This window comes from Aptenodytes forsteri, unplaced genomic scaffold (assembly GCF_000699145.1).
Source record: "Aptenodytes forsteri isolate BGI_AS27 unplaced genomic scaffold, ASM69914v1 Scaffold584, whole genome shotgun sequence".
Lineage (NCBI taxonomy): Eukaryota > Metazoa > Chordata > Aves > Sphenisciformes > Spheniscidae > Aptenodytes > Aptenodytes forsteri.
This window is the reverse complement of record NW_008796062.1, coordinates 720,183-731,889: the sequence shown is the minus strand read 5'-3', so window position 1 is coordinate 731,889 and position 11,707 is coordinate 720,183. Positions and strand designations below refer to the sequence as shown.

Genomic DNA, 11,707 nt, shown 5'->3' with positions numbered 1-11,707 from the left:
CACTGGAAGAGGTTGCCCAGAGAGGTGGTGGATGCCCCGTCCCTGGCAACATTCAAGGTCAGGTTGGACGGGGCTCTGAGCAACCTGATCTAGTTGAAGATGTCCCTGCCCACGGCAGGGGGGGTGGGCTAGGTGACCTTTAGAGGTCCCTTCCAACCCAAACTATTCTATGATTCTATGATCAGACTCCCCCAAAAAATACAGTGGTGAAGAACAGGTGAGTGGTGACTGCTTTGTACCACTAGCTCCGTAGCCCCCTTTTTGTACAACAGCTCATGTAAACACTCATTAGGACAGCAATCATCCCCTCCCCGGTAAGTGCACTGATGCCAGGTTACCCCATAGCAGCCTACACCCTGTTGGTGAAGGTACTTTCCACCACGAGGGGAATAGGAGTTTAAGCCTGCTTCACACAGGAATGGAGACAAAACTAGCTTTCCACATTTGCCTGCTGGCATCATGTGAGGAAGCTGCATCTCCCAGCACTGTAGATCTCACTGCAGCTAATTTGGGGCTAAGGTTATTTCTGTTTAGTGGCAGAACAGGTACTCTTATCTTGGATATTCAACCAAATAATCACTGCATTTAGCCATCACAGGCATGGTTTTGACAGACTATTGCTGAAATCTACTGAACTGTTTTTTAAATTTTCAGGCAAGGAAGCCTTACGCAGAAGAAAAAGAACAACATTAATAACAAAGAAATACTATGGAAGTATCCGCAAGATTCCTACTCACCTCTCCAAAGTCTGAAGTGCTTTCTTGTTTAATTCATCCTGAGTGCCCTTCAGAGTAGCTGTAGGACAAGATACAATGCCATTTAAGAGTTGAATTCAATGTTTCAGATTAAATAAATAGTTACACATGCACGGAGTATTTCAAACTGGGAGCATAAAAACTGGAAATCTGGTGGTGCATATGTTCATGGCTGGTAAACATGCCATTTTGTTTTTAAAGAACAGCACAAAACCAGTATTTTAACCTGAATTCTCAATTCTCAATTTCATTTTCATTAAAGACTCTTCCAACTCCCTTGTCTGAACTGCTGAAGCATTTTTTATTTACATATGCCACTGAGAGAGAAGGGGACATATGCTAACTAGATACTAAGAGCATAACAGGCCCTCTGCCAGGCTGGTATATATGCTAAAAGCAGTAACTAACAGCATATTCTGACTCAGATACAGACCGTCTCCACCACCATCTTCATGTAGGAGGGTGTTGCAGGTTGAACAGGGAACACCAGGAGCCAAATGTACAGCTCTATGACAAAACCCTTGACAACACACCACCTCCCTTGAGACCACAACAGACTTTCAGGCTACTTCAGGTGTGGCATTAGCCACTAATGCCCTCCTTGGTGCCTCTAATTGCTTGACTAAAGGATCCTGCCCACCACGCTCACTTCTCGATGTGTGAATTAATTCCTAGACAAAACCATAAAAGGAAAAGAATCAAGCTCTTTTTATGCCAGGGTATCATAAGATATCATCATCATCATCATCAAGAGCAAGGGGAATGGAGGAAGAGCTTAGAGAAGCACAGCTTTCTCAGATCCAAAATATCTGGAAAGCTAGCGGTAATTTTCAGAAGTACATTGGCTGTCTTGTTCTGGTTCTTAGTTTTCAGATTTTGCATAGCAGTTGTTTCTTGTTCTGCCTATCCTGAATTTTAGAGCTACTGATCAACAGCACAAAGAAGTGCTGAGTAATTAATCCATCAGCAAACATCCACCTATGAAAATATTTGACTTCATACATCAAGTCAGTGTAAGTTCCAGAACAGAAAGTTAGTAAGTAGTATATACTTAAGCAACAAAACCAGATAAAATTCAAGTATTCTTAAAAGTTAAGAGGAAAGAGTTGTCTTCTACAAGATGTACAAAGGTAATCAGATTCTTTGGATTCTGCAACACACTAGTGAGTGAAACTTTAAAAGTAATCTATTTTGCCAAAGTAGTTATAGTGATCAGACCTTTTTTATTCCCACATTTTCCAACAGTTCTTCAAAACACCAGGTTCATTTGGGAGGAACAGCAATCTTCAGGATTTCCCAGATCACAAAGATTAAAAATTGCTTATGCCACAAAATCTACTCCAAGTAGTAAAAACTGAACAAAAAAACCTGCAGTTTAAAGAATAAATTTGAAGATGTGGACTTCCATGCAAAATGCAGCATTTATTAGAAGTAGCTGGAAATACTTCACTCTCAATAGTCTTAAATTGAGTATTCAGGTCCATTGTCAAATACTGGAAAAAGGTAACAGAGGAGGAAAATTTAGAAAAAAATTAAAATATTCAAGATTGATGTAAACATAAAAATGCTTGAGGAGACATTGGAAAGGATTTGATCATAGCTATAAACATTCATCCAGAAAAATATATCAGATTCTGTTTCTCATGGAAACTACAAGATTCCTTATGTAAGTTACAGAGCAGTTCTGGAGATGCCACACAATGAGGAAGACTGAAAGAAATGTTAATATTTGCCCCCCCAAATAATCATCAAATGGAAAAGCTAGGAGAACTTTTAGGTTCCACGTGGTAAGACATTTGACTGATGTTCAGCTTGTAGCCAGAAATTCTGAGCACAAAATATGTTATGGAAATGAAGTGATTACAACTAGTCAGCTTTGCCTGTGCACTACTGGGAAACAGCATGTGAGTCCCACTTCCCACAATATGAACTGCATCTTCAGCTACAACTAAGTTGGAAAACTGGTTGTCCGACTCTAGATTTGTGTCTGCCTTGGATAAACACATTGACATTCGTGTTTGACAATACTGAGCACTGATGCTGCGAGTTAACCATGCCATTTACAGGGCCTTTACAGCTAAAGGAGATAAATTAGAAAAAAGGCAATAAAAAGTGATTTTGGGAGGGATGCATAAGAAGAAGCTTGGCCATCAGGTCAAGGGAGGTGATTTTCCCCCTCTGCTCTCATGAGACCCCACCTGCAGTACTGGGTTCAGCTCTGGGGCCCCCAGTACAAGACTGACACGGACCTGTTTGAGTGGGTCCAGAGGAGGGCCACGAAAATGGTTAAGAGGGATATGGAACACCTCTCCTATGGAGAAAGGCTGAGAGAGTTGGGGTTGTTCAGCCTGGAGAGGAGAAGGCTCTGGGGAGACCTTATTGCAGCCTTTCAATACTTAAAGGCGGCTTGTAAGAAAGACTGAGAGAGGTTTTTTTACCAGGGCCTGTAGTGATAGGACAAGGGGTAATGGTTTTAAACTGAAAGAGAGAAGATTTAGATTAGATATAAGGAAGAAATTCTTCACTATGAAGGTGGTGAGGCACTGGAACAGGTTGCCCAGAGATGTTACAGATGCCCTAGCCCCGGAATTATTCAAATAAGTCATCATCACCGCAACCCGCTTGTATCACTGAAAAGCTCTCACTTCAGACAAAAAAAAAGCTTGCACCAAGGAGACAGAATTAGCTGGGTCTGACTACACTTCTAGAAGTTGTGCTCCATTCTCTGAGGTTGACAGCACTAATGAATTCTTCAGCCTCTACCCAACTTTACCCACTGCGAGCATGGCTGCTGCAGTTCTACCAACTAAAACACAGTTATGACTTATTACTTAGATTAAAATAACCTGCAAAGCAGTCTGACCACAGTAAGGCAGAGAGCTAGGGGAGTTTAAGTTTCTGAAACTTCAGCAGTTATTCCTGTAAAACACAGTACTTTTGCAAATGCCACCTCAGGAGCCCAGGATTTATTTTCTAAAGCACTCTGGGTTTTTAAAGGAGCTTAAGCCTTACCAAAAGTCAACAGGATCTTCAGCAACATTTTGGTACCTAAATACAAAGCTCTAAAGTCACATTTGAAAACAGAGGAGGGCAAGTTCTGTGTTAGTAAGCAGGTGCGGCACAGTAGGTGTGAATGCATGGAGTGAAACAATGCTGAGGATCAGCATCAACACTACAAACACAGGGACGGGGTCTAGTTCTAGTCTTGTCCCACGGACTGAACACCCATTAGCAGCTGCAGCATAATCAGGTCTATTTATGTAGCACATTAGTTTTATAGGAAAGAATTCAGTTTGTGTTGTGCAAAACTGTTCCATTATGTGCATCACAACATAAGAAGTGGGGATGATGGAGAGATGGACTTCAAAAATACATTTCTGATCCAAACTAAAACACCAGTGTGCATGCACCCTTTTGCACATATCAATGGGTTTCAAAAAACATTCCCTTGTGTTAAGACATCTAATATGGCAAGGTGTACCGTTTTAGCACCCAGAATTATACTTAATAATATGTAAGATTGCATGTGTTGACTGTTCTCTCCAGAAGCAAAAATGATGGGTTTGTTCACTAATAAGCAATGACTAAATTTTTTTTTTTAAACATTAACCAGTGCTGTCAGTATACTGATTATTGATAAAATCCACAAGGACTGATAGAAAAAGTTTCCAATTCAGTCCCTGATCCGTGGCCTTATACCAAAATTGTAAATGAAAAGAGAGATACAGCATGCTCTCTTGTCTCTGAAAAGAGTGAGGGTCTGTTAAATCTACAAAGATTTCAGAAGATGTGAGGTGTTGATGTTAGATAAAAAAAGCACTTGTATTTCACAATGCATTCTCAACCTGGTCTTTCCTCTTTAGCCTTTGTTAAATTTATCTCACCTTCCCCTGTCTTCAATGGATTCTTCACCAGACCTAAGGGAGGCAAAGTTGACAATACAGCTTATGTCAAAACTGGAACTACAAGAGGAAGAGAAAGGTTTGCTGTTGACATTGACCCATTGGGAACAGATCTGCAGAAAGTTTAGCATAGCAATAGACATTCTGTATGAACAAGAGATTTGCGCTTCTGAGAGTGAGGCAAAAGTGGCAATGACTTCCTCTGAGGACACATCTTTCAGCTACTTCAATGAGACTTATTTCAAGAAACATGTAATTAGACATTAAGAACAAGGAAGCTACACATACTGCTACCCAGCATAAGTTTCAGGAAGTCTTATTTCATCCAGGAGTAAATCTATTAGTTGTAAAGTGACTTTTTATCAAATGCTCCCACAAGTTCTTTGAATTGTCATTCAGTAGGATTCTCTCTTCTGACTCTGCTTTTTAGCAAGTGCTTTTTGCAGGTCACAAAGAAAAGGCTTTAATACAGCTCCTCGCTGCCTTTGTCACACAGGAGGAGAAATATTTACTAAAAGGATATATTAAATAAGAAAGCCTAACCTTGGATGGAAGGCATCTTGATGTAATGCTGTAAGCTTTAGAAGGCAACTGGTCAAATGCCTCTGAAACACTTAGCTACCGTTGAAAATGCTGACTCATTGAAACTCAGCTCAAGTGGAAAGTTATGGAAATCATATATATATATATAGATGTTTGACTGTGTGTCTGCATATGTCACTATGAACTGGTATAAACACAATGATAAACAACATTGACAGTATGAGGCAGGATTATATAGGGGAGTTGCTATCTTCCTTTCAGCATGTTCTACTCTGGCTTCCTCACTGTGATAAGCTATTTTAACGATGCTAATGAAAAATGTCTTGTTAGTGCAAATTTGACATTTTCTCGTAAAATGTTCCATATTCATGATCATCATAAGTATGCTTTTGAAGGACTTAATCCATTTCATCAAAATATAACCTGAAAGATGGAAATATACTCTTCAGATTTCCCTCAAATAACTGAATGACTGGCCCTATTGACTTAAAGGCTAGAGATATGAGGAGAAGGCAGATATTCCACTGTTTTGCAACATAAATCAGATGCTAATCTGGAAAAAAACAAAATCCAAGGCAGTTGTTGTGAAGACTGTTTCTTTTACATTAAAAAGGACACATTACAACATCTGAACTAATCTCTTGAAAACTCAGAGAAGGCTCCTCTTCCAGAAGAAGAGTTTCCAACTCGCATTTTGCTGCACAAAAGTATTTTTAGAGCCAGAGTACAGCACATGCCTTTACAACTCCATTCTTTAGAAACCACCTTCTTTCCATACTGACGATAACAAATAGATCGTAATGGGCTAACATAGAAAACCTATCTCTGAAAATAGTCTCTGGGATCTTGTATAGCTTTAGGGACAGTTTAAACAAAATCTAGGCAAAATGCCCTAAAAAGCTAGGCTGTTAAGCAGAACTCAATGTTTAATGAACTTAAAAATAAATATATATATGAGAAAGTTCAGGCTAGGAAGGACATATGTTTCTTGACACGAACTTTCTAGGGGGAGCTATTCTGAGGCAGAGAAATGTAGAACTGAAGAGAGCTACAGTGCCTGTTAGCCTTCATGTTGGAAAACAGTTCTCAGAACAGCTGATCAGATACGGCTAGCTGAAAAAATACACCGACTTGCACTACTGAAGAGCACAAGCCACTTCCTCATACACATGCCTTGCAGAATTCTGGTGTAACCTGCAAGGCCAGCATACTTCTGTGATACCATACAGTCATTTTAGCTTTGTTTCAGGCTCATTTGCTGGAAGAAGTTGATTCGTTTCTATGGGACCCATGTGACAGAAAAGCCATTGCTTGTATGTAGGCAGGACTGCCAAATTGATTAGGAAACACACTAGCTCAGCCATTATTCAAAGAAACTATGTTAGAAAGCCTTCTACCTATGTTAGAAGTCATAGAAGAAACAAAGACTGTTCCCACCTGTGAGCTTGATGAAGGTCAGAGCTAGAACTCTCCCAAACACTGGGACTTCAAGCCCTTCTGGCTACCAAGCACCAAATCTGCAGGAGCCCATTTGTCTCGTCATTCAAAACCCAAGCAAGCAGCATTAAAATAAAATACTTCTTACATTCAGTAGTCTGTATCTAGTCAACATTCACACGTACCAGTAAGGTAGATATTTTTATCGTTTACTTTTAAGCAGAGAAAAGAAACGACATCACGAAGAGGTTGAATCTCTGTGGGGAATCAGTATCACACCAGGAACTGAAGTCAGGCATTTCTGACTCCAGTTCCTGGATTGTATTTCTTTATGTGATTTACGAGTGGGTGACAAAAACATGAAAATACATGGGAAGTTTGAATTTTTGTTGTGTAAACAACATATGAACAACTAATGAAAGAAATGTATTACAAATATTCAAGTAAAGCACACCAAGCACACTGTTGGCTACAGTCAGATTATCATCTCTTAAGTAATGATTTGCATTTCTTCCTTTACCTAAAAACTTCACTTTTATTACCACAGAAGACAGTTCTCTGAGCAAGTGAACAGTCCCCATCTGTCTTGCAATCTGATTGTTTTTCATGTCCAGTCAGTACTAAAAGCAGTTTCTAATAAATTTCCATTGCTTGCATGAAGACTTTGAACAGATGCTCTCCATACAACTTACTTGACAAACAGGATAACTCACCATCAGTAGCTTGAAGACTGTATGTCAGGCCCAGTGCCAGGTAACCCTTTGCTAGGGACTCTCCAGCGTCCTCACCCAGGTCTATCACCATTTTAGCAAAGTATTCTCCTTCTTCCAGCTGCAAAAGAGGTAGATTGAGACTTACAGGCATTTCCCTCTATACTTGCTTCAATAAGATTATCCCATTAAACTTACCTGTGAGTGATCTGAGAGCCATTCATACAAGGGCTTTCAGTGATCACAGTAAACACTCATAGAAAGGAGGACGTAGAAGGTCAGATTAGCAGACCTCGGTGCGCATGCACAGTTTTGAGAAAAATTTTGTTTTAAGCATCCACCCCAAATTATTTCCAGATGTTTAACGTTAATGAAGGATGCTATCTTATTTTTGTATTTCCCTTCAGGCAGGCTTCAATCATGCAACCATAAATACAAACGTTGGACCAGCTGACTACTTCTCTACTATCCTAGCAGTACATTGGAAGGTCTAACAAGTTTCTTCCTTCACAGGAAGACCATCTAGTTTTGCTCTACGATGTTTTTAAGCCTTAGCAAATTTTACTTCCTTTTAATCTTGTAAAACAAAAAAGCACCTCACTGCAAGCCAAGTTCAGCTGCTGCTTGCAGTTCTGCTGCCACAAGAAGGAGGCAGCAAATTCAGGACACAAATTTTGATCTGAAATACCACATTACCTTAGCAGCTCATGCTGCACTAGCCACGTTTTGCATCTTCCACAAAGACACAATTTCCTTGAAATTACATTTGATATTACAGATTGTCATGGGAAGAGAAAGTAGTTACAACCTCTCAGGATCAGCCTCCAAAATGGTGAAATATGTAAGTTGGTCTCTTCTACTACAGCACAGACTGCTCCCCCAACCTTCCTTTCCAGCTGACCACACACAGATCTAAGTCTAATGAAAATATAAAGCTTTAGTATCTTTAAAATCTGAGTTAACGATAATCTTAAACAAAAGATAATTTGAATATTTTATTACGGAGTGTTCCTCATTTCTAACCCTAAACTCTCATTAACATCACTCACCCATTATAAGTAGAAAAGACTAAGGCCTGTAGACTGTACATATCTGGAAAGGTGTAAGTTGGAGAGATACAGGCAAAAGCTGTAAGTAATGCTTGAAAGACACAGAGCCTACAAAAGACCTCATTTCTGTAGAAGATAGTCTGCAGATCTTGTCAACCATAATCAGAGTCATCCCTAATCAAGAACCAGACACCATTACACTATCCGAAAAATCCTCCTTTTGGAAACTTTTATTACATGACAGCTGACTTTCTGGGATGGGGTTGTTTAATTTTGAGGAAATACATTTTTGTTTGAAATCCAGCTGTTTCAGATGCAAGTACTGCAGACCTAACTGAAACGCACTCTCTTAACACTCACCTTTGTCAGACTTCAGCACCTCATAGTTCTTTAACATCTAAAAGGAGCCACCCGTAATGAACTGGAATCAAAATGTACCAGCAGACGAGAAACTTCCCTTCTGCAGTGATCTGTTGATATGCTACCTATGAACAGAATCTACTTGACTTGATATACTATCCTGTCAGTGGGCCTCCTAGTTACATCACTTGAAGACATTCACATGACAACATTAACTAACAGCATCATAAACAAAGGAGCTGGTATTTATTAGATGATATCAAACATAAGAAAAGATTTACTACTAATTAAGCATGAAGAAAGGCTGAAAAGTGCAGGTGAAGAAGCAATCTCTACTGCCTGGGTCTCTTCCTCACTTGTACAGCTCCCTGAGGCCATACAATTCAAACTAGATGTAGACCACTAATTCCCAAATTTCTGAAACCTCAGATCAGTCAGCCCGATAACCAACGTATATTTTATCAAACTCTTCCCTGAAAGCACTATGAAAGCATTATAGTCTTGCTGATTGCCTAGTCAACTATGAATCTAGAAGCTACTAACTGAAACAGGAATAATCCCTTGGGGCATACTTGGGGCTACCAACTAAATTGCAAGGACTGCCTTTAACGGCGTAAGCCAAAGTCTACTGAAAACACTGGAAATAGTCCTACTGACTTCAATGATGCTCAGGTGAGACCCTGATGCGATCAGAGTTTAAAGGAAGACGGATTTGTTCCAGGAGATTTCTTAATCCTGTCAGTAGTCCTACTGACTTCCCTGCCACATACTGAAGTGTGTTCTGGACCAGAGCCTAGGACAATGGAAGAAGAAAATGTCCCATGACTTGCCACACAGAAAAAAACCAACCCCAAAACAAACAAAAAAACCCTTCCCATGAAACAATAACTGAATTCTTCATCTCTCAGGAACTTTTATGTAAGACATGAAATCTCTGCAGCCAGAAAATTAATTATGCACCTCTTTTGCCACCATAAACAGCTACATTCCCACTCTCTTTCTTCATTGTTTCTCCTCTTCTCCCCACACACACTTTCGTCCAAGAAGTCTCCATTAGATGAAGAAAAGAGCTATACAAGGAATTCTAGTGACCAGCAAACAAGGGTAGGGGTGGGTAGAGTGTATGAAAAAAAGAGATTAAATGAAAGGTTTGGAGTTGAAATGGAGACATTTAAAATTGGACAGATTTTACTCCATTGTTTCTCTGAATGGTCACCTGATGGTGTTTCCAGTCTCTGATGGCCTACGCTGCATAAATCAGCAGCACACCATTCAACTTTCTTGCCTGCCAGTTATCCAGGGCCACCTGTGTCAGATTAATCTACTGCATGAATAGTTAAAGACACAGCTTTTCAAAATGGCTGAAAGAGCACTTCTAGCACAAACATTCTTGTAAACATTTATTCGTACTAAACACTAATGGGACTTTGACCAGTCACAAAGATTCTCATGAATGCAAACTTGGGTCAGCTGAAGGCTGCTTTGAAAATAAGTTTTTTATGAGAATATTTACTTTTTCTTCTTACAGCACTCAGACACTTCCCCTGCCAGCCCTGGTGTGGCTGCTATCTGCCCCCTCTTCTCCCATTCTCCTACTCTTCAGTCATTCTGGGCAAGTGTGAAAAGCCAAACCTTTCACTCATGTCACCCACTATGAGGTTTCAACTCTCCAGTGCATCAGTCTTGCCGATTGCCTAGTCAACTATGAATCTGGAAACTACTAACTGAAACAGGAATAACCCCCTTGGGGCATACTTGGGGCTACCAACTAAATTGCAAGGACTACTGGATTGCAGTCTGGATGAAAACTCCCTCTCCATACACCTGAGAGAGGGACCAGTGAGCCTGAGCTGTGATCTGCCCGTAAAGCTGTGTCTGTGGGGGTCCTTAAGCATGTGAGATGTCTCCACTCTATGCTGTAGCAACAGGAAAGGGAGGGGGGAAGGCCTCCAAATGAGGCATCAACCCCTCTGGAGTCCCACCAGATACAACCATTCCCAGCTGCAGCAGGAGCTGCTCCCCCTTTCTCCTCTCTCCATGTGGTGTTGGGTATGTTAAGTCTCACCCTATGGGACTCCAAGAAGTTGTGAGCTTGAGGTACACAGAAGTGAGCTAAGTGGCAGAAAGCTTATCAGGAGAATGAAGATGTCCATTCCTACTCCTACTGCACAGCCAGGGGCCAGCCTCAATATGAAGGGAACCTAAATGGTTCATTCACTTCAGAGGAGGACTCCAATCTTAAGGTGACACAACACTGCATTGGAAGGGCAAGGACCATGGATCAAAACTTCTTGTTGCAACTTATAGGCCCTTGCTAGTAAGCTCTAAGCCACAGAATGCCACATGTCCTCCCCCACAGCAGGCATGGCACAGCATCAGTTTGTGATTAGGAAATGCACAGCATACTGGTGTTACCTGGTCACTAGCAGCGCCAATAGCAGCTCCCAACACCACGGAAAACATATTTCTTTGGGCATCAAGAGCGCCGGTAACAGCTTGAATTCAGTTTCCTTAGAATCACTACTTGTTATTCTCCCAGAAGCAAGCAAAAAACAAAGTCTCAAAGCCACACAGATATACCTCCAATTTGGCCCTTACTGTTCTTACATTCTTCTGCATACTTTGCACTGAGTAGCTGGTGGAGAGAAGGGCTGCACCACAGGTTGCGGGGAGAGGTTCCCTGCCTCGAGACCTGCATGGAAGAAAGCTCAGAAAGCAGGCGTGGAGGAAAAACCACCTAAAACCTAAAAGGAACCTAAAAGGAACGTTTTGTATTTTGAACTCAAGCTGTATAAACTGTCAGGAGGCACCTGGAAGCACTAGCTAAGCAACCTCTCCACCACACCAGAAACAAGCACACACCTGGAAAGAGACAGGCTGCCAAACTGTGAGCTGACATCAGTAAGATTGTAATAAGGATTGGGTGGGTTTGTTCCGCCCCCCCCCCTCCT

General features: G+C 40.9%; 1 protein-coding gene across 1 annotated transcript in view; it reads right to left on the bottom strand.

The window, feature by feature from the left end:
* Positions 1–11,707, bottom strand: part of TTC7A (tetratricopeptide repeat domain 7A) — a 186,007-nt gene that overhangs the window by 105,118 nt on the left and 69,182 nt on the right. The window contains exons 12-14 of the mRNA XM_019473938.1: positions 7,351–7,468; positions 4,640–4,672; positions 738–795 (exon numbers count right to left, since the gene is read on the bottom strand). Coding sequence (XP_019329483.1) covers positions 738–795; positions 4,640–4,672; positions 7,351–7,468 — 209 coding nt within the window. The remainder of the gene's footprint in view (positions 1–737; positions 796–4,639; positions 4,673–7,350; positions 7,469–11,707) is intronic.